Source organism: Siphateles boraxobius, unplaced genomic scaffold, assembly GCF_051911475.1.
Source record: "Siphateles boraxobius isolate OS27281-9 unplaced genomic scaffold, OSU_SipBor_1 8, whole genome shotgun sequence".
In the NCBI taxonomy this organism is placed as follows: Eukaryota; Metazoa; Chordata; class Actinopteri; order Cypriniformes; family Leuciscidae; genus Siphateles; species Siphateles boraxobius.
In genome coordinates, this window is record NW_027509208.1 from 24,402,410 (window position 1) to 24,423,846 (window position 21,437).

A 21,437-nucleotide genomic window follows, 5' to 3' on the forward strand; every position below is an offset into this window, starting at 1 on the left:
GTATCAAATTGTTCCCCATTGGCATATTGTTTTTTTCTTGTTTAAAGCACATTTTTTTATTTTCTTAATAAATATTAAGTAAAAGGTTTTTACTTAATATTTATTAACACAGCATTATTTGCAAATGGAGTAAAAAAAAAAAAAATCTAACTGAGTAAATTCATCTTGTTTTAGATATTTTAAATGGAAAACAAGACAAAAACCTTAAAAATATTTTTTCATAAAATATCAGAAAATGATTTTGTGTATTCTCGTGTGTTTTTATACAATGTAGAAGGTTGAACAACATGCTAATGCACATTCACTTTTATCCTGGGTCATTTCGTATGCTGAACATAGAGACGTGAAGTCTCTATTAAGTTGATATTGCACGTTGAAATGAATATTGGTTACTGAACCCAGAGGTAAGACTTGAAATTAGGTCAAGTAGTGGGCTTCAATGAGTATCCACTGAAATGAATCAACATGAAAATGCCAAATAAGTTAAGACACGAAACAGACAAACAGGAAAAACGTGGCTCTGGGATGGAAGAAAGAGCATCGTGAGAAAGTGCTAGTCCTGGTGGCTCTCCAGATACCAAAAACAGTCAGATTCTTCACTCTCAGGCCTGTTTTTTCTTGAGTATTTCAGCTGGAGAAGATCCCCAACTTCACTGATGGCATTTAAAGCCTGAAAGAGTAAAGAAGAGACACTGGAGTTATTAACATTTGAATAAATGTTTGGTAGGGTGGGTTTGCTAAATGGTGACAGAATGTTTATTTCTGGGGTGAATTATTCCTTTAATGTTTATGTACTCTGGTGGACTGCGAGGTGAGTCAGAGTTTCATAGATGAATGATTTGCAGTCTCTACCGCTTTGTGTGCTTTGAAAACATTAGCAGTGGGGTTGAGTAGGGACAGATCTAGCATAAAAGGTGTTGATTTCGTTGATGGATAATTTCCATCATAGTTTTCCTCAACGTAATTTTTTCCCTGACGATTTTTCCCGAGATGATAACTAAATAAAACCCAGTTTTTGATGACAAAAAACGAAAATCAATTGACCTTTTCGTCAATGAATAGGAAGAAAACTTGCCAATGAGCCATGGTAAAGAGCCAATAGGTAAAGTTAAGTTAAAAAGAAAGCCAACAAGACAGGTATTTTTATTCATCATTTGCATGTTTTCTTCTTTCCATCTGCCTAATACATAAACAGATTGATGCATGAATCTAATGAAACCTATCAAGAACATCTCAGGATACCATTTTATCCCGAAATCAAAATGAAAAACAAAACAAAGACTTTTTTTGTCATTACTTTTGCAATTATTATTTCATTAGTGGTTATGTGATACTCACTGTGTCAAGCATTGCTCTCGTATGGGCGGCAGAAACACAGAAACGTGCACGGGATTCAATGATGGGTGTGGCGGGAAACCCAACCACCACTGTCCCAATGTTCCTCTTCAGCATCTCCCGCCCAAATGCTCTAAACAGCAATCACACAAAATGTATTCATTAAACACACACACAAAACGTTTCCATGTTTTTTAATGGGGACTTTCCATAAACATAATTGTTTTTATACTGTAAGAACTATATCCTTTCACCCTACACTAACACTAGCCCTAAACCTACCCATCACAAAAAACATTCTGCATTTTCAAAAAACTGTGTATGATTTATATACAGGGTCTATATAAGGTATATAGGGTCTATATAGGTATATAAGGTCAAAAATAACTGTCATTACTATCCTTGTGGGGACATTTGGTCCTCAAAACTTAGGGAATACCAGGTACACACACACACAGACACACACGCACACATCCACACAAAACATACAAACGCTTCCTGCAAAGATGGAATCAAGTTGAACATATTCTTTAAAAATCATTAAAAATAATCTGTTTAATCCTCTAGCTAGCATCTTATCAAATACAATAGCCAAGATTCTGTTGAACAAAAAGTGATACTGACCCGATTTTAGCTGGCATGTAAAGCATCAAGGGTACAACAGGGGAGTCATTGTTCCCATAGATGATAAAACCCATCTCATGTAATCTCCTGCGAAAGTAGGTTGTGTTATCTGACAGCTGACAGAGTCTTTCCTGACCTGCAAAAAAAAAGAAAATACAATTCAATATAATGTAATATCGGTAAGCGGGCGGGGTCTCCGTGAGTGCTGAGCGAGCAGGTACGAGTAGTGAGTTGTCGTCGAAAAAGCCGGATAAAACAAAAAAGCTGTCGGGGGCTAAAATAAAAAAAGAAAGGGAAAAGTAGATGGCATGTCAAGGGATGCGACAGCAGCTAAATAAGTGGATGTTGAAAGGCAACGGGTAGGTTTAACATTAGGTGGAAGTGTAGGGGGAGGCAATTGATACCAACAGATTCATTTCTTAATATTATCAATATGGCAAAAATAATATGGAAAATCTATTACATAATGTTTGTTTGACAACAACTACATTATAGTTAACAGAGAGGGTTCTAAAGGATCTTTGTAGGCTTACTTTTGCATTTTATGTCATTATGTTGCATTGGTTATGACAATGTTAATATTTGTCAATTTGTTTTTTTTTGATTATAAAAGCATTTGATTATAAAAGCAGGGTTTTTGTCATTTTCATTGTGTCATTCATACATTCATATCCAACAACAGGAATGACGAAAAGCTAAATTGCAAACAAGTTCCATACCAGCACATAGCAAATGAAAATGGGGAGGCCGTTTTATCTGAAGCCAAAGGAATTCAAATCCACTTTGAACACTGCAGAATGATCCTCTGGGGAGAGGTAGAGATATACTCTCCTGTATTAGTTTTCACTTGTTTGACATTCCATTCATAGTGAGGGGCTCCTGAGAAAGGAAAGCTCTCTCACAATATTCAAGATTGAGAATATTGGTAGAGGCTTGAAGAGAAATTTGAAAAAACTCAACCCACAGCAGCTATGAGGAAATGACTGAACGTGATGATTTCAGACAAGTGCAACATGTTTCTGGATAAACTTCTTTGTTAATCCTGGAACAACATTCCAATCAACCAATCAGATTTGAGGGACGAGTTTATAATTTATGTGTTACAACCAAGGTTATGTGCTTCTACATCAGTGTTATTCACCTATCATTTCCCTCTGATTTTAGGGAAAAGTTATGGGTAGGTTTAGGGGTAGCGATAAGGTTAGAACTTCAGACAGGAATGTTTTTCCAGGATCAACAAAATATGCTGATCCAGAACAACTGTTGTATTCAACAGGTATTCTATTAGTAAATTAATTAAGTGGCATTCTTCCAGTAGAAGATCAAAAAGTGCCGACCTCGGTACCAAGTCGGTCCTGAAATTTATATACCAGCAATGGCCAATCTGAGACATATATGTTGAGTGCGTCAACACAATGGCCAATCAGAGACATATTACGTTGAGTGCGTCAACACAATGGCCAATCAGAGACATATTGACGTAGACGTTCCTCTTGTTAGTTGCCGAGGAGCGGATAAACTATAACGATCAGTCAAAATCCCACCCACTTTGAAGCGGTACTAATTGCAGTGGAAAAGCTACCGAGCTAACGCGAACTGAGCCGTGCCGTGCCGAGCCGTACCACGCAGTGGAAAAGCGAAGCGAGCCGAACCGTGCCGCACCGAGCCGAACCATACTGAGCCATAACATCCAGTGGAAAAGCGCCAATATATGTTGAGTGTGTCAACACAATGGCCAATCAGAGGTGTTTTTAAAAATCTGTTCAACATCGCTCAAAATGCTAGAGGGAAATGCTGGTATCGTCACATTTTTTTATTTCAATACCGACTTGGTACCGAAGTCGGTACTCTTTTGATAACTCTACTTCCTGACGTGTGAAGTAAAAATCACCATGAAATTACATTTCCTTTTTTATGGAATGCAGTATTTATTATATATAAAAATGACACTATTATTACAAAAAACAAACAAAACATGTCCTTGTAATCTTTAATCAAAAAGTTAATATGCTCCGCAATAATATGGTAATAGAGAGCGTCAGGAATGACGTCAGAACCAGGAAGAATAATTCGCTACTGGTTCCTTCGAGATTTTCCTATGGAATTTTATTATGGGGGTTTTCGATTCATGTGTAAAATAAAGCCTGTGGTAAACATAACTTGACGATACTTTGACGTTTTGTTATATATAAAAAAACCTTGAAGGAATCAGAGGCGAATTAGACTTGCGGGCTCTGATGTCATCCCTGCACCACTCAACTATACGGTTGACCAATAACCAGACCAGTTTACATTTACAGTTTCAATCCTCTCCTCCAGCAACCTGTCACTCACATGAAACGATCACAGCAAATAGAAAGTGACAACGATTGAACAACCCAATCAATTCCTGATAGACAAAATTAAGTCCTACATTAAGTCCCAAGCCCTCCATTTGATCTCGTTCAAGAAGGTTTTACTCTGACATACTATATGCAGACTTTAAAAGATGTCCTCTATGGATGTGCAGTGATATGATGAACAGGTTTGCCATGTCTGATGGTTATACATTTTGTATTTTAGCATAACAGGATCTAGGACTGCACAATTAAATCTCAAATTTCGATTACAGCTGCGATTACCTAAGCATCAAAAGTGTTAATCACAGCATAGTATTAATTTTACCCCCGCTCCATCAAAAGACATAACTTACAATGTGTTTCTGCATTGTTGAGAATTGTAGCCAATCACAGACATGCCTGTTTAGCGCATGATAATGGTCAACCAGAAGTACTTAAATCACTGCGCTTAAGAAATCGCTTAAAACGGCATAGATTTGTTCAGCGCGAGTTCTACACTTTCTCTTGACACCTCTCATTATAACTAACAAAGTGTAGAGATTATGTAAATAAGAAATTCATTATGCAGTTTCGTAAGATTCATTAATAACAGGACAATAACTGACAGCTTTACTCACTTTCTATGTATAATCAATGTATTAGGCAGTCGTGGCCTAATGGTTAGAGAGCCAGATTGGTAACCCAAAGGTTGAGGGTTTGATTCTCATTACCGACAGGAAATGACGGAGGTGTTCTTGAACGAGGCACTGAACCCCCAATCGCTCCTCGGGCACCACAGCGAAATGGCCGCCCACTGCTCCGGGTGTGCGTGTCCACGGTTTGAAGTGTACTCCTAATGTGTGTCAAACTGTACATTTTATCAGTATGTGTGATCTCTGGAAATATAACCCATGACTTTGGTGTTCCTAGTGCAGTGCTCTACAAGTTGAGCTGGAGACGAGAGGTTTCTACAAGGTTCTTTGCTGAGAACCTCAGAAATCCTTCTCTTCACATAAATATAACATAAGTCCTCTCCAACACATTCACAAACTGTACTGCCCTAGCGCTGAAGGAACTCACTAAGTCTTCGAGGTCCATCAGCATCCATTATCCCACAAAGAGGAAAGCTCGGCCCACTTTCTCTCGCGTTAAAGCCTCACAAGGGCTTGAAGAGTTTCCAGACGCGGTGTGTGTGTTTGGGGTATAGATGTGGTTTTCCAAACGAACGCCCTGCTGAATCAATCAGGGGTGAAACTGAGTTTGCTGCCTCAAACTGTCAGCAGAGATGAAGTTAACATTGTGTAACCCATCGCTGAGTCATCGAGTTTACTTTTCCTAAACAAACTCAAAAAGATTGTGTGACTGTTGATAATTAGCACTTTTCAACACTGGAAATGTTCATGAAGTTCAAGGAATTCAAGTAAATTGACGCAAATAATTCCTGCTAATAGCTACGCAAGCTTGATATCAGATGCCACTGTGTTCCAAAATTCAATATGCAAAATATGTACTGCATTCTATAATTGTTTTTCTTTCAGGTCAACTACTGTCATTTCAGATTATTTATAGCTTCCTGAACAACAACAATAACAAATCTGTTTAAATAACACAAACACTGGAAGGTTACTCCTTTTAGCACTAAGGTTTGATACATTTTTGTTCCTGAAATCCAAGGTACTTTCTTTGTTTAAATAGTTTTAAAAAGAGTTTTGAACAACACAAACTGACGATTTGATCCAAATAAAAACCAAGACTGGATTTTGTGATCTAATCCGATTTCAGAATCCTTTTTTCCCCCTTATTTTAAACAACCCATTTTCAACTGAGCCCAGGCAATTAATTTGTTCCACTAGTACTTTCTGTATGCTCTTAACATGTGATTATTTTGTTAATCATGTGTTCACACATGCATTATATTGGAAACCAAGAGTTGTGGTTATTAATAATATAACAAACAGCTATATACTAATAAAACTGAAGTAGTGATATATGCTCAGGGCTCTAATAAAAGTAAGATTGAGTCTTAATTACATCTTTCCCAATATTCAACATGTAGTACAAAATCTGGGTGTTTACTTTGACTATTTTAAATTTTGAATATCAAATAAAAGATTGTTCAATCTTGTTTTTATTAATCAAGAAATATTTCCAAGTTGAGACAGATTTTAAAATTTAAAGACACAGAAAGGCTTATTCATGCTTTTATTTCATCTTGCCTGGATTATTGTAACACCCTGTTTTCTTCTTTAAATCAAAGTATTTTATCATGCTATTTTATGCTGCTGTCAGATTACTGACTCGAACTAGATCTTTTAATCATATCAGTCCAGTTTTAGCTTTACTACAATGGCTACCAATTAATTTTAGGATCGTTTTAATGATAATATTATTGACACATAAAGCGCTTCATGGTTTGGCACCTAAGTATTTAGCAGAACCTTTAAGACCTCATGAAACAGTCAGGTGTCTCAGATCTTCAAATCATGGATTGTTGGCTGTTCCAAGATCTAGATATAAAACAAAAGGTGAAAGAGCTTTTTGCAGTGAAGGCACCAATGTTATGGAATTGCTTGCCAATGGAGATTAGATCTACTGGGTCTTAGTCTGTTTTTAAATCTGTCAAAATGTATTTGTATAAATGTGCTTTTGCTACTTTGTGAAGCATTTAGATTCTTGTGGGTTTTTATTTTATTTTTATGTATTAATTATGATCTTGGTTTTATATTTTGTAATGCTCTTGTAGTCTTTTTGCCTTTTGTGAAGCACTTAAAAGTGCTATATAAATAAATTGTTATCATAACAAACATTGTTGCATGATGTACTTTGGCTCACATGCTGTTCACCTGTGTACTTTTTTGTGTTTTTGTGTATATTACAAAACAAAACATCTTCTGTAATCCTTAACAATGAGCTATAAAGACAGTTTGTATACAGGTCCTTCTCAGAAAATTAGCATATTGTGATAAAGTTCATTATTTTCCGTAATGTAATGAAAAAAATTAAACTTTCATATATTTTAGATTCATTGCACACCAACTGAAATATTTCAGGTCTTTTATTGTTTTTAATACTGATGATTTTGGCATACAGCTCATGAAAACCCAAAATTCCTATCTCAAAAAATTAGCATATTTCATCCAACCAATAAAAGAAGTGTTTGTTTTAATACAAAAAAAGTCAACCTTCAAATAATTATGTTCAGTTATGCACTCAATACTTGGTCGGGAATCCTTTTGCAGAAATGACTGCTTCAATGCGGTGTGGCATGGAGGCAATCAGCCTGTGGCACTGCTGAGGTGTTATGGAGGCCCAGGATGCTTCGATAGCGGCCTTAAGCTCATCCAGAGTGTTGGGTCTTGCGTCTCTCAACTTTCTCTTCACAATATCCCACAGATTCTCTATGGGGTTCAGGTCAGGAGAGTTGGCAGGCCAATTGAGCACAGTAATACCATGGTCAGTAAACCATTTACCAGGTGCCAGGTTGTGCTGAAAAATGAAATCTTCATCTCCATAAAGATTTTCAGCAGATGGAAGCATGAAGTGCTCCAAAATCTCCTGATAGCTAGCTGCATTGACCCTGCCCTTGATAAAACACAGTGGACCAACACCAGCAGCTGACTGTGGTCACATTACACTGGACTTCAGGCATTTTGGCATTTCCTACTCCCAAGTCTTCCTCCAGACTCTGGCACCTTGATTTCCGAATGACATGCAAAATTTGCTTTCATCCGAAAAAAGTACTTTGGACCACTGAGCAACAGTCCAGTGCTGCTTCTCTGTAGCCCAGGTCAGGCGCTTCTGCCGCTGTTTCTGGTTCAAAAGTGGCTTGACCTGGGGAATGCGGCACCTGTAGCCCATTTCCTGCACACGCCTGTGCACAATGGCTCTGGATGTTTCTACTCCAGACTCAGTCCACTGCTTCCGCAGGTCCCCCGAGGTCTGGAATCGGTCTTTCTCCACAATCTTCCTCAGGGTCCGGTCACATCTTCTCGTTGTGCAGCGTTTTTTGCCACACTTTTTCCTTCCCACAGACTTCCCACTGAGGTGCCTTCATACAGCACTCTGGGAACAGCCTATTTGTTCAGAAATGTCTTTCTGTGTCTTACCCTCTTGCTTGAGGGTGTCAATGATGGCCTTCTGGACAGCAGTCAGGTCGGCAGTCTTACCCATGATTGCGGTTTTGAGTAATGACACAGGCTGGGAGTTTTTAAAAGCCTCAGGAATCTTTTGCAGGTGTTTAGAGTTAATTAGTAGATTCAGATGATTAGGTTAATAGCTCGTTTAGAGACCCTTTTCATGATATGCTAATGTTTTGAGAATTTTGGGTTTTCATGAGCTGTATGCCAAAATCATCAGTATTAAAACAATAAAAGACCTGAAATATTTCAGTTGGTGTGCAATGCATCTAAAATATATGAAAGTTTAATTTTTATCATTACATTATGGAAAATAATGAACTTTATCACAATATGCTAATTTTTTTAGAAGGACCCGTATCTTTGTTTTTAGTTGTGGGTCACATGAGGGGCTAAAGGGACATGGTAATGTCAGTGAAGGAAAAATTCCTTTTAAAGCTTTTGCACTCTCTCAAGAAATGTTGCATTCACTCTCAATATGTTTGTTCTTTGCCAATGAGCGCAAAGTTTCTTGGAGGAATGTAAAACTTTTTGCCCAACAAAATGCTAAAGCATTAAAATATATCTCCCATTTAATATATTTTTTCCCCCATCACCCCATATGTCCCTTTAGTGCCTCTGTAGGGGTCTGACCGTTTAAAGAAAATTGAAAAAGAAGGGAGATGTTTGTTTGTATTTTTTTCTTTCTCTTCAAATAAAACACTTATAGTTCTTTACATAGCACATTGTGAAATGTAACCATATTTAGAGCACGGGTAAATCCATATTTGGTAATCTGAAAAAGTGGTGATCTAGTCCTATTTTGCTTTGAAAAACCAGCACAAAAGTAAGATGGATTTGACCTGATCCTGGATTGCAAAACATGGTATTTCCACGTCTAGATTATTCTGAATCCAAATTAAACTTATAGAACTGGGCTTTGGTTACATAAATGGACACTGAATTTTTCAACAGTATTCTGAGTTAATGCTGCCATCTACTGGCTCTTTTTGACATTACATATACTGTAAATGTACAATTACACTATTACTACCACATTAGGTACAGTCAAACCAAAAAATATTCAGACACCAGATATATTTTTCTGAATTGTTTTACTAGTGGGTGCAGGACAATATAGTTCATTTATGTAAGTGAGGATAGCAAAATAAAGTAAACTGTGACATATTATACTCAAAAATTCTTCATACAGTGGACTGCCTGTGAAATGTATAAACATTTGGGATTAAAAATTGACACTTTGACCTGACCATGTTTTACTTAAGTGTTTTTCTTTAATTGCTAATGCGACCTTTTTACACCACAGACTGAACACAATTAAGCATGGCTTGGTAATTGGTTGAGCTAAAGTTGATGCGGGTGTTCTTCTGTTTTTCTGTGAATGTGAGGAAAGTTGTGTGGGTATTGAGTGTGGTTGTGGGATGTAAATTGAAGTACTGAATGGGATAATTATGAGCATGTTCTGTGTAGGTTAATTGTGTGTTTGTTGTGTGTTATGCGCAATGTGCCACCATTGTTCTTTCGAATGCCCAAGACGAATTTCTCCAAAAGGAGACAATAAAGGCTTATCTCATCTTATTACATTACAAACAATATTTTGAATAAAACCCACAAAAAGATTATTCCAAGTAATATTTATTAGAACTGATCTTGAATAAAATTCGAAACTCACCTAATGTGGTGCCATCCTCTCCCATAATGCACTTCATGGAAGCGATAATCTGCTGGGTGACTGGTGGGGACATTGATGTAGCATAAACTGCACTGTGAGAGTGTAACCGGAGGTAATCAATCAGCTCCTATAAAAAAAAAAAACAAATACAAAGAGAGAGAATTATTCATTACGCCAATTATAAACTCTGGAATTTGGATTGACAGCTAAACTGTCGACAAACCTTCTTTCCTCCGATGTATCCTCCAGCAGCACCAAAGCTCTTGGTGAAAGTGCCCATCATGATGTCAACGTCAGATGGATCCAGGCCAAAGTAGTCCACCACACCTCTGCCTCTTGGTCCTAGTGCCCCGATACTGTGGGCCTCATCCAGGTACAGGTAAGCCTTGTATTTTTTCTTTAGGGCAATGACCTCTGGAAGTCGTACTATTGAGCCCTCCATGCTAAAAACGAAGAATGCAGGTGTAACATTAATGCATACTCATAGAGGACTAGATATTGCAGTATGTGAAAATGGAGTGTTTATGGTGTTTATGATTCAACTATTTGATAGCCAGGAAGAAAACAATATTTTTCGAAAGATTTGAAAATTCTCTGATTATATAAAACAGTAACTTAAATTTACATTTCAGCTTTATTTTTTACATTGTCCCATCCCATCCTCCTCTGGCATTACAATGTGCATGTGGTAAATATGATATCATTATTATTATTGCTTGCCTCTGGCAATTTCTAGACAAAAAAGAATGAAATGGCCTTCCTCTAAACCAGAAAAAGTATGCAAACCAGCCTGCCTTTGCATATGTTTTTGCACAAATCACATCAGGGTTTCTGCTCAAGTCTGAAAAGATGTCTACTGTACCTGTAAATTCCCTCAACGAGGATGAGGATCTTCTTCCAGGGCCGGTGGGTTCGAGGTTGGCCGTGCACGATAGCATCCCGGAGCAACTTCTCCAGACTTTGCATATCTGAAAATAATGGTTAAAAATTTGTATTTATGACCAGGCTTTAATGCATTATTTTCATTTACACTGGCAGAATGCCTATTCACCTGTACATTTATCACCAATGACTCATTTATTCCCAGACAAAAGTGTTCAGTAATGATGGAGTAGCACGGCCTACCGTGAAATCAAATTGGTCCACAATCCTGTATAACATCAAATATAATCCGATTTGGCTCTGATTGTTTTGCTTTTACTTTCAGTGTAGGCAAAAAACTAGCATGAACTTACTGTTGTGTTTAAATACACGGATGGTAGAGCCAGAGAGTCGGGCACCCAGAACCAGAGACGTATGATTGAGCTCATCACTTAAGACCAGACAGCCCTAACACACACACATACACACACGTTAATTTGAATGAAAAGCAAGAATGCACATTAAATAACACTAAAGCGGTTGGCTGAAGTCCACAGTGCTGAGTTGAGGAGATAAAAAAGAAACTTTTTTTTACCCTTTTTTGACTCAAATGATCAGTGAACTGGGATTCTTCAGAAGGATATGCAGAGTTACAGCTGCTAGACATAACCAGTAACAGCACAAGTTTTGACATACTTAAAGGTGCACTATGTAACTTTTGTGTACAAAATTCGCAACATTTAAATAATGAGTCAATACATCATCAATCCTTTTTCCAAAATGTGATTTTATATTACCCTGATACACTATGGTAAGCCTATAAATTTTTTTTAATATTTTAGACTGGGCGGGATGGAATTCTTGGGAACATGCGTCACTCGCATGTGAATGTTATTTACTCAACAGGTGAGTAAGGTATTTTATTGAACAGATACAATGTCATATGCAGCTCTCCAACAGAGTTCACTGTAAAGCATTATCTATTATAAAAGGTAATTTCATTATAGTTGTTGTAAAGCTGTGCTGGAATTTATTTTCAAGGAAGTACCGTGTCTATAAATGGGTATAGCTGCAGTAAAGTCAGCTTGAGATATTTTTCATCTAAACTGGTTATACCTCTTAACCTTAGTAGTATATGTTTTATGAGCAGTAGGATAATCTCTCTCTTTTTTAAATATGAGAAAGAACATATTATTCATTTGCAGAGTACCTTTAATTGTATTAGTTTTTCTGGTGTTTAGGAATAATGGTATCTGTACTTCCTCATTACTTTACAATGACAAGATGAGTAAAGTTTCTGAACACAGATTAAGAGTTCTTGACATGGAAAGTCATGTGTCAATGTACTCAGGTTTGAAAACAAGAAATTGCAAACTTTCAGAAAGAGTTTTGCAACTCAGTTACAATAAATGTCAATAAATTGAGTTCTGAAAATAACAGAAAGTTTTTAAAGTTCATCAAGCTCTTGTTTATATTCCCTTACATTTAGTCGAATGGGAATTTATTTAACATCATAATGATTTTGTTTTTTTCTTTATATTAGATTTTGTATCCTAGATTCAAAATCAATGTATTTTGAAGCCTACTGAAGTAGTTATTTTCCTGATTGAACAGGATTTCCAGGTGGGGGAAAAATGTTGTTTAATTTTTTTATTTGGCAGGACAAGTTGGAATGTTAATCAAAAGTAATCAAATCTTTTGTGAATGAAACCAGGAATGTGTGTACACATCCTAAAGAATAAAGGCTTTCAAGAACATGTTACGTGACAAAATACCAGTGTGAGCCAAAGAAATCTGTCAAGGAACCGATATGGCCATTGGGAGTATTTCAATAAAAGAACAAAAACAGAACGGCCTAACCCTAATGTTCCTTCCCACCCTGCTTTGTTTTGAAGTGAAAAGGAAATTCGTAGCATTCCATTTGATTTAATGTTTGAGCTTATAGTAATACCCTTACTTTTCCCGTCAGCGCAGGAATATTCATGGAGTTTGTAGCAAAGCCCATTCCAAACACCATGGATGACTCCACCCCTAAAAACCTGGCCACCAGCTTCTCCAGCTCCTCGTGCTTGTCGAGATTTCCTACAAGAGATAACAAATATCTCAATGATGTAACATTTCCAACCCAAATAAAGCACCAAAAACAGCTCTATTATTATTATAAAGATCCATTATGCAGGCATCATACTTTCATACAATATTAACAAATCAAAACTCCCCATTCACACAAGCCATTTATGACAAATGTAAAACTTTTTTTTTTGTCAGTTAAAAACTCATTTGTTCATAAATTAGCACAGTTTTGACTGAGAATTAGCATTGAGTAATTGTGTAGTTCACACAAAAAGAAAACTTTTTTGATGATTTTGTCATCATTTACTCACCCTCAAGTTGTTCCATATAAGTTTCTTTCTTCTGCTGAAAACAAAATAAGATATTTTGAAGAATATTGCTTACCAAAAAGTTGATGGACACCATTGACTTCCATAGTATGGGAAAAATATACTATGGAAATCAATGGCATCCGTCAACTCTGTGTTTACCTTCATTCTTCATAATATATTCTTTTGTGCTCAGCAGAAGAAAGAAACTCATACAGGTTTGGAGCAACTTGAGGGTGAGTAAATGATAGTAAAGGAACAGAATTTTCATTTTTGGGTGAACTATCCCTTAAGTCTCAACTGAGCAACGCGTTTTTTAAAAAAGGGACGAAAATCAGCTTCTGAGCTCTCTACCTCTGCAAGAAGTTGCAGGGAAACAATGATAAAGGTCTGATAAGAAATAAGAGTCTTTCATTGTGCTGCACATTTCTTTTCACCATTTCACCATAAAAGCATATCCTCATCCCATGGGATGAATAACTCTTAACAAGAACTGAATATATGAATAAGTATTCTAAGGGTCATTGAGAGGGTAGAAAATAAAATTATCATGACAACGTAAAATTAAGGACAAAGTCTTGATTAATATTATAAGAGGACCAAGTATATGATCCTTTAAAACCTACCCCAAAAGTGTCAGACCATTATTTGTCCCCTATTAAACCAGAGAAGTAACGGCTGTAAAGATTGAGAGAGATTTATTACCCATCTCCTGCCTGGTGCTGCTCACCCCCGCGCCATATTTCACAGTGCACTCAGAGGCAGCGTCGGCGCATGTGCCGGAGTTCTCAGCGAAGCCCAGGTAGTTATAAGAGCCCATATTAATAACATCCTTCAGAATCTTCCCTGTGTGTCTGCAGGAAAGAACATGGAATAACCTGAGCATCTGAAAAATACTAATTAATTCTAATACTAATAACAATGACAGACATCACCTTTAAAGATGCAGTAAGCGATTTCTGAGAAACACTGTTGATATTTGAAATCAACCCAAACAAACACACCCCTCCCTTCATTGCTCCGCCCCCAAATGTGGATGTCTTATTATCATAGCTGTAGCGAAGCAAAATAATGCTATGTGAAAAATAATGCGAAGATGACAAATGTAACCCTTTCTGCTGTTTTTTTCTTTTTAGCTTTATTACTTTTAGGGTAAAAGTACGTTTAGGGTATCAGACTAAACCCTGCTGATAAGTTTTCAGACAAACAGATGTCTTCTGACGGGATCTGGGGCCTATACCATGAAGCCGGTTTAGGTGGCTAGCCAGCTATGTTTCAGTTTAGTTTGCGTCAACCCTGGGTTTTAGGGACCATGAAAGTGGTTTGGCTTTTAGCAGTGTTCATCGCCATAGTAACTTACGCTCCACGGCTAACCTGGTCCGGGGCAGGTTATGTTCCAGGTAAGAGGTTGCAAACCGAACTTGGACCAATCAGCTGTGAGCAAAGTGTCACATGACTGATGCGATAAAGTCACTCCACCTGTTTCTACTCCAAATTAAAGGTCACTACATAGCAAATGATTTTTAAAGATAAAATTGTCTGGTTTTTAGTGATGCATATTTAGAATAATAAATTTGTATGATTTAGATATTATTTATGTAATTATTATACCCTTAATCACACATGTACAATTTCAGTTAATTATTATTAAGCAGTTTAAATGAATAAATATATAAAGGTAAAATAAATTCGCTTTAGCATCAATAGATGAAGCTATAAAATGACTACATGTGAGCTTAAATGTTCAATTCTCTCTATACCTTTATCAACTGTATAAAATAACTTCACAACTTTTACTTGCACTGATATACAGTAGCGAGACTTTTTCTTTTAGTTGTCCTCTTTCATTGATAGCTATTTTCTTCTTGCGGTGTAAATTTGTTTAAATTCTTAATATTTTAATACTTTTATTTAATAAGTGAATTGCGTTGCTTCTCTCGCGAGAAATTAATCTCAGTTTCACTCTTTCTCAGCGTGTGATTGGCTGTTCGCTACTGATGTCACACCTAAACTCCTAAACTCAGGATCAAAGCCTGAGTTGACAGAGAAAGTTGATGATCAGCATCATGGTACCAACAAAGCCTGGTTGGATTGGTTTGGTTTTGTCAACTCGAAACTAATCCTGTAACCCTGAGTTTGTTCAACTACCATCATGGTACAGGCCCCTGGTAGACGGGATCATATCCTGGCGTAGACACAATTTAACACTCACTCAAATGTCCAGTTGTAGTCAGATGTGACCCGCTCCACCAGGTCCATCTTGGATTTTTCAATAAGAATGTAAATGTGTACCTTGAAATGCAATGGAAGTCGTTTTGGATAAAAACGTCTGCCAAATGCATAAATGTAAATGTACTTTTCACATTTGAATCATTTTATATAATTTTCTATTACTGTTCCAGTAATCTTATGTTGTGCTCTGTGGTTCCTTCAAAAGTAATAAGCGAAAGGTCTCCATCTCAAGTGGCCCGGTCGGGCCAGTGGTTAAATCTTTAACTTGCCCTGCCAAAATTGGCCCCATCACAAAAAAAGTAATTAATAATAAAATAAAATAAAGTAGGCCTAGTTATTGTTTTAGTTGTTTTTGATCCATGTAAACTTAATAAATAAGGTTATGACACCAAAAACTACTAGCTTAAATATAAATTTAAAATATAGTTAAAGACAGTCAGTAATAAAATAAGAACAAATAATCAAATTATGAGCAATAGCACAAATAAATACAACAGAACAAACATATACAAATGAAATAAACAGTTCTTTTCAGGTTTTTCATGTAGGTCTAAACTAAATTTTCAGGTACAGAAATAGTAATGAACTATAAAATATCACTGCATAAATATAGATAAAACCTTATCACAGTTACTCAGTCAAGAGCAGTGAGCGTTTTTTTCTGTCTTTTGTTTGATTAACATATAATAACAGTCAGCAGCAGGAATATTAGGCTGCTGTCACTTTAAGAGATGCACGGATACAATAAATTGTTACACATACATCTTATATCACGTCTTAAGTTCATCTAAGACAACCGACTATATTTACGATGATACTCGACAAGATGACCGATTTTACAATTTTGTGTGAATATGTCTATGCAAGCTCAGAAAGACATGCAAAAGTATTCACGCTGTGAGACGCGGCGTTCTGGGCACGCGCTTTGAATGCGTGTTGCCATCAACTGGCCCGAGTGTCTTTCAAGCTGTCGAGCCCTGTCAAGGTTTTTACATCATGGCTTGATGTTGTAAAGCAGTCATTTTCCATTGACTTTGGTTTGGTAAAATAACACTTGTCGAATTTATAGTGGTCAGACGAAGTCAGACTGAGCACTGAGAAAGACACAACTAAAATTATTCAATAAACTCTGCTAATGTTTACTGCTGACTAGTTCGGAAATCAGACAAACTTGCATTTAACTGGTTTAGGGTACCAGACTAAACCCTGCTGATAAGTTTTAGATTTCAGACAAACAGATGTCTTCTGACGGGATCTGGTAGACTGGATCATATCCTGGTGTAGGCGCAATTTAACACTCACTCAAAGGTCCAGTTGTAGTCAGGTGTGACCTGCTCCACCAGGTCCATCTTGGCTCCAGGGACGCTGCATATGGGCCTGTTCCAGTTATCTCTGATCCTCATGTACAGATTCCTGGTGTAGAAGTTCTCAAAGTCCTGGTATAGTGGAACAAAATCCTGGGAACACAGCATTAAAAGAAAAATATAACAAAAGCCAGGGGTGTAAACTTTTGAGCATGGTGTTTGAGGTAAATTGTTCTTATTTTGACCACAACTTCTTATTTTTTGTTTAGTAGTGCTCTTCAAAAGCTACATAAGATAGTTACATGTTTCCCAAAAGACAAATTTAGCCCCTCAGCCAGCATTGCCTTCTTGAACATCAGTATTTATAGCTTTTGTCCTCAGTATTAAAAGATTGATCTCAAAATCAATCACTACTGGAAATTTTTCAAACAACCCTGAGGATTTTTCTGAAGAACAGTGGACAGTTTAACTGATCGGGGACAAACAGGTGACTCATAAACAACTATCACAAAACATAAACACAGTCGTTGAACATCCAGGTGACAAAAATCATGTAAACTTTTGAACAGGGAATTTCGTGTACATTCTGTTGTTATTTTGTTTTGACTTTATTTTGACTTTATTTAACATCTGTCATGTGAAATGGCTTAAGCACAAAACTAAATAAATTTGAAAAAATTGAAATTCTTATTAATAAAGAAAGCACTACAAACAAAAAAAATACAAACAACACTACAAATCTTTATTGTTTTAACTCTACCTTCTGCTGTTCTCTCTCTCTGGCCAGATGACACTTCTCAAACTTCCAGTCCCTGAGGAAATCTCGCAGATAGCCAAAAATGGTAAGGATGCCATAGCCCACGTAAGTGAGGACGGCCACCAGTAGTGGCGTCTCCTCAAACGACTCGGCAAACGGCTTGTTGTAAAGAGGTGAAGCGCATGAAGCATGATGGTTCTGTTGCGGGAAAAAAAAGAATATCTAAACATACAACAACAGATTGATTACAAAGTGTGCCACATAATTAAAACCAAAGCACACATCAACAGCATAAAAGCAACGTTAATGTACAGCTTAAAAAAAAGAAGAAGAAAAGATTACAGTAGACTTATTTTGTCCACTGTAATCTTGTCCACAATGGCACTGTGTTTACTGTTTAAAATTAATTAGGCTAAATATTTAACATTGTTAAATTTATTTAAGGCACGTACTGCGCATTCATTCATTCAACTATTTTAAAAGACTGAAATAAGAGCACAAGCATCTCGGATCATTATCTAGTCTCGGGTTTACTCAATTTAGCCTAGGCTGCAAAGCCGACTCCGTGTTACAAATATGTTAGAACCATAACTTCTGCCACTAAAGATTGCTTTATAATTATATACCTGATCAGTTTCATCTCCTCGGCATCCCAGATAGGTTAAAACTCGATATTACGACGGAAACTTTTGACTCTTTTCCAGCAATTTAGACACAGTTGCTCCTTTGCACTTAAAGAAGATTAAAGAAAATAGTCCAACGTTGTAGTACAACGAGCTCACTCAGGCCCTTAAGAGAGCAGCCAGAAAAACGAATCATAGCTGGAAGAAAAAGAAACTAGACGTTTTTTCGAATTTCGTGGAGAGAGAGCATGCAAAAAGAATTGCGTACAAAAAGGCCTTAAAAACGGCTAGATGTGCAAATTTTTTGACTCTCTTAGAAGAAAACAAACACAACCTAGGTATTTATTTGATACAGTGGCAAAATTAACAAGAAATAAAGTTTCTACTTCTGAAGTTTCCATAGCAGTAATGACTTTATGAACTTCTTTACTTACAAGATTGATAATATTAGAGAGAAACTTATAACTATGCAACCGTCTACTACAGTATCGCACCAGGCAGTGCATTGTAGTCTCCCTGAGGAAAAATTCCATTCATTCATTGCTATAGGAGAGGAAGAATTGTCTAAACTCGTTAAATCATCTAAATCGACAACATGTATGATAGACCCTATACCGACTAAGCTATTGAAAGAGATGCTTCCAGAGGTCATAGATCCTCATCTTAATATCATTAATTCATCTTGGACACAAGGATATGTACCGAAAATGTTTAAGATGGCTATTATTAAACCTCTTATTAAAAAAACACAACTTGATCCTACAGAATTAGTCAATTACAGGCCAATCTCAAATCTACCCTTTCTGTCAAAGATACCAGAAAAGGCAGTATCCTCACAACTAAGGGTGTCACAATTTCGATTTTAAATCCTATGTTTTAAATCGAAATCGATCGAAATTAATTCACAATCTTGAACTTCGAATTAAAAAATGGAATCGTCGATGCTGCCACGCCCCCATGTCACGTCCAGTTGGCGTGCCGAGCGGAAAAAACACGCGTGTAGAAGTGCTGCGAGTCTATGGTCAACCTCCTCTAACTTACCTACAGCCACTCAAAAGATTGCATGGCAACTGCAGATGCAGGAGACCCATTGACAGAACTTGAACCCCCTCCTCTTTGATTGAAGTCGCATGTGTGGACATTTTTTTGATTTCCAGTGAGTTATGTTGACAACGTTCGCGCTTCAAAAAAGCCACAGTTTGCAGACATCCCAAGTCTCGCGGAAGTCTCCCGCATATTGATAGCGGCTCCCTGATGCACGCAAATTAGTTAAAATCTCCCGGAATCTGGAGTGAGCGAGCAGGAGCGCGCATGCGAGACAGAAAAAACTGTGCTCCAAACTGTATAGCACCTTGCGTGTGTGCCTCATGAAGTGCATGTAAGACAGAGACCATCCTGATTGGCCGGTTTCGGCTTTAAAAAAAGTAAATGTAAAAATCGAGAATCGAATCGAACCGTGACCTTAGAATCAAAAATTTAAGCGAATCGAGGATTTGGAGAATCGTGACACACCTACTCACAACTATGTTACCTTTTTAGAAAGAAATTATATCTGCAAGGATTTCCAGTCAGGATTTAGACCGTATCATGGTACTGAGACAGCTCTCATTAGAGTCACAAATTATTTGCTCTTATCATCCGATCGTGGTTGTATCTCGCGTTATCAGTTTGGAGTAGTAAATTAAGAAATGTCATATAGATCACAAGTTCAGTATGGAGTACCACAAGGCTCGGTACTAAGACCGTTGCTGTTCACTCTGTACATGCCACCCTTAAGGCCTCATTATGCTTCTGCGTCAACTCCACGGCGTAGCTACGCAGGGACTCCTACGGCGTCGTGGCCGTTTTATGGTTCTGCGTCAGGTTGAGTTGCATCGCGGTGCATCTGACCAATCACAGCCCTTGTGGTCTGCGTCGCCTCGACGCGTAGTTAAAATTTTTTGGAGGTGCCCGTCGAGCTACGGCGGAGGGGTTTGCGGCGACGCAGAGGTGTCTGCGGGGGTACGCCGTCGATTCGACGCAGAAGCATAAAACTGGCTTTAGGAGATATCATTAGGAAGCATGGCATTAGTTTTCACTGTTATGCTGATGATACTCAGCTTACCGGAATCTATAGCTGATATAAAAATTTGGATGACTAGTAATTTCTTACTACTTAATTCTGAAAAAACAGTTTCTAATGATTAGACCAAAAACCTCGTAATATGTAATAATCTAGAATTCTGTCTAACACTGGATGGCTGCTCTGTCAAGTCTTCGTCGTCGGTTAGGAACCTAGGTGTGCTCTTTGATACCAATCTTTCATTTGAAAGCCACGTTTCTAGCATCTATTAAACCACATTCTTCCATCTTAAAAATATATCTTACGACATATGCTTTCAATGAAAAATGCAGTTAGTAACAGTAACAGTTAGTACATGCGTTCATGACCTCAAGATTATTGTAATGCTCTTATGGGTGGTTGCCCTGCTCGCATAATAAACAAACCACAGCTTGTTCAAAACACAGCAGCTAGAGTTCTTACTAGAACCAGGAAGTATGACCATATTAGCCCAGTTCTGTCAACACTGCATTGGCTCCCTATTAAACATCGTATGAATTTTTAAATATTGCTGATTATTTACAAAGCACTAAATGGTTTAGCTCCTCAGTACTTGAGCGAGCTCTTAACGCATTATAGTCCTTCCCGTTTATTGCGATCTCAAAATTCTGGCCAGTTGATAATACCTAGAATATCAGAATCGACTGCTGGTGGTAGATCCTTTTCCTATTTAGCACCTAAACTTTTTGAAAAGTCTTCCTAACATTGTCCGGGAAGCAGACACACTCTGTCAGTTAAAATTCAGATTAAAAACATATCTCTTCAACCTGGCATACACGTAGAACACTATGCATTCCTATTATTCAAAAAATCTGTTAAATTATTATTGTTAGGCTGCATTGATTAGGTCAGCCGGAACAGGGAACACTTCCTATAACACCTTATGTACTCGTTACATCATCAAAAGAATGGCATCTATGCTAATTTTAGTCTTTCTGTTTCTTCCGAGGTTTACTGTAATCAGCCGGACCCGGGACACATCCAGATCAGATGGTGGACCTGCGCCTTTACATGACCACAACGCATTCCTGAAGTGTCAGCAGAGGTTGTCAACTAGACTCTCCCCTGTGAAGGCCTCATCGACACGACAGCC

General features: G+C 37.4%; 1 protein-coding gene across 1 annotated transcript in view; it reads right to left on the bottom strand.

The window, feature by feature from the left end:
• Window positions 1-29: 29 nt before the first annotated feature.
• sptlc2b (serine palmitoyltransferase, long chain base subunit 2b) overlaps window positions 30-21,437 on the bottom strand; it is a 29,645-nt gene continuing 8,237 nt past the window's right edge. Inside the window, exons 2-12 of the mRNA XM_077220446.1 lie at window positions 17,624-17,818; window positions 16,862-17,016; window positions 14,033-14,181; window positions 12,904-13,028; window positions 11,321-11,414; window positions 10,948-11,053; window positions 10,309-10,528; window positions 10,086-10,212; window positions 1,960-2,095; window positions 1,339-1,468; window positions 30-670 (exon numbers count right to left, since the gene is read on the bottom strand). Coding sequence (XP_077076561.1) covers window positions 554-670; window positions 1,339-1,468; window positions 1,960-2,095; window positions 10,086-10,212; window positions 10,309-10,528; window positions 10,948-11,053; window positions 11,321-11,414; window positions 12,904-13,028; window positions 14,033-14,181; window positions 16,862-17,016; window positions 17,624-17,818 — 1,554 coding nt within the window. The 3' untranslated portion in view covers window positions 30-553. The remainder of the gene's footprint in view (window positions 671-1,338; window positions 1,469-1,959; window positions 2,096-10,085; window positions 10,213-10,308; window positions 10,529-10,947; window positions 11,054-11,320; window positions 11,415-12,903; window positions 13,029-14,032; window positions 14,182-16,861; window positions 17,017-17,623; window positions 17,819-21,437) is intronic.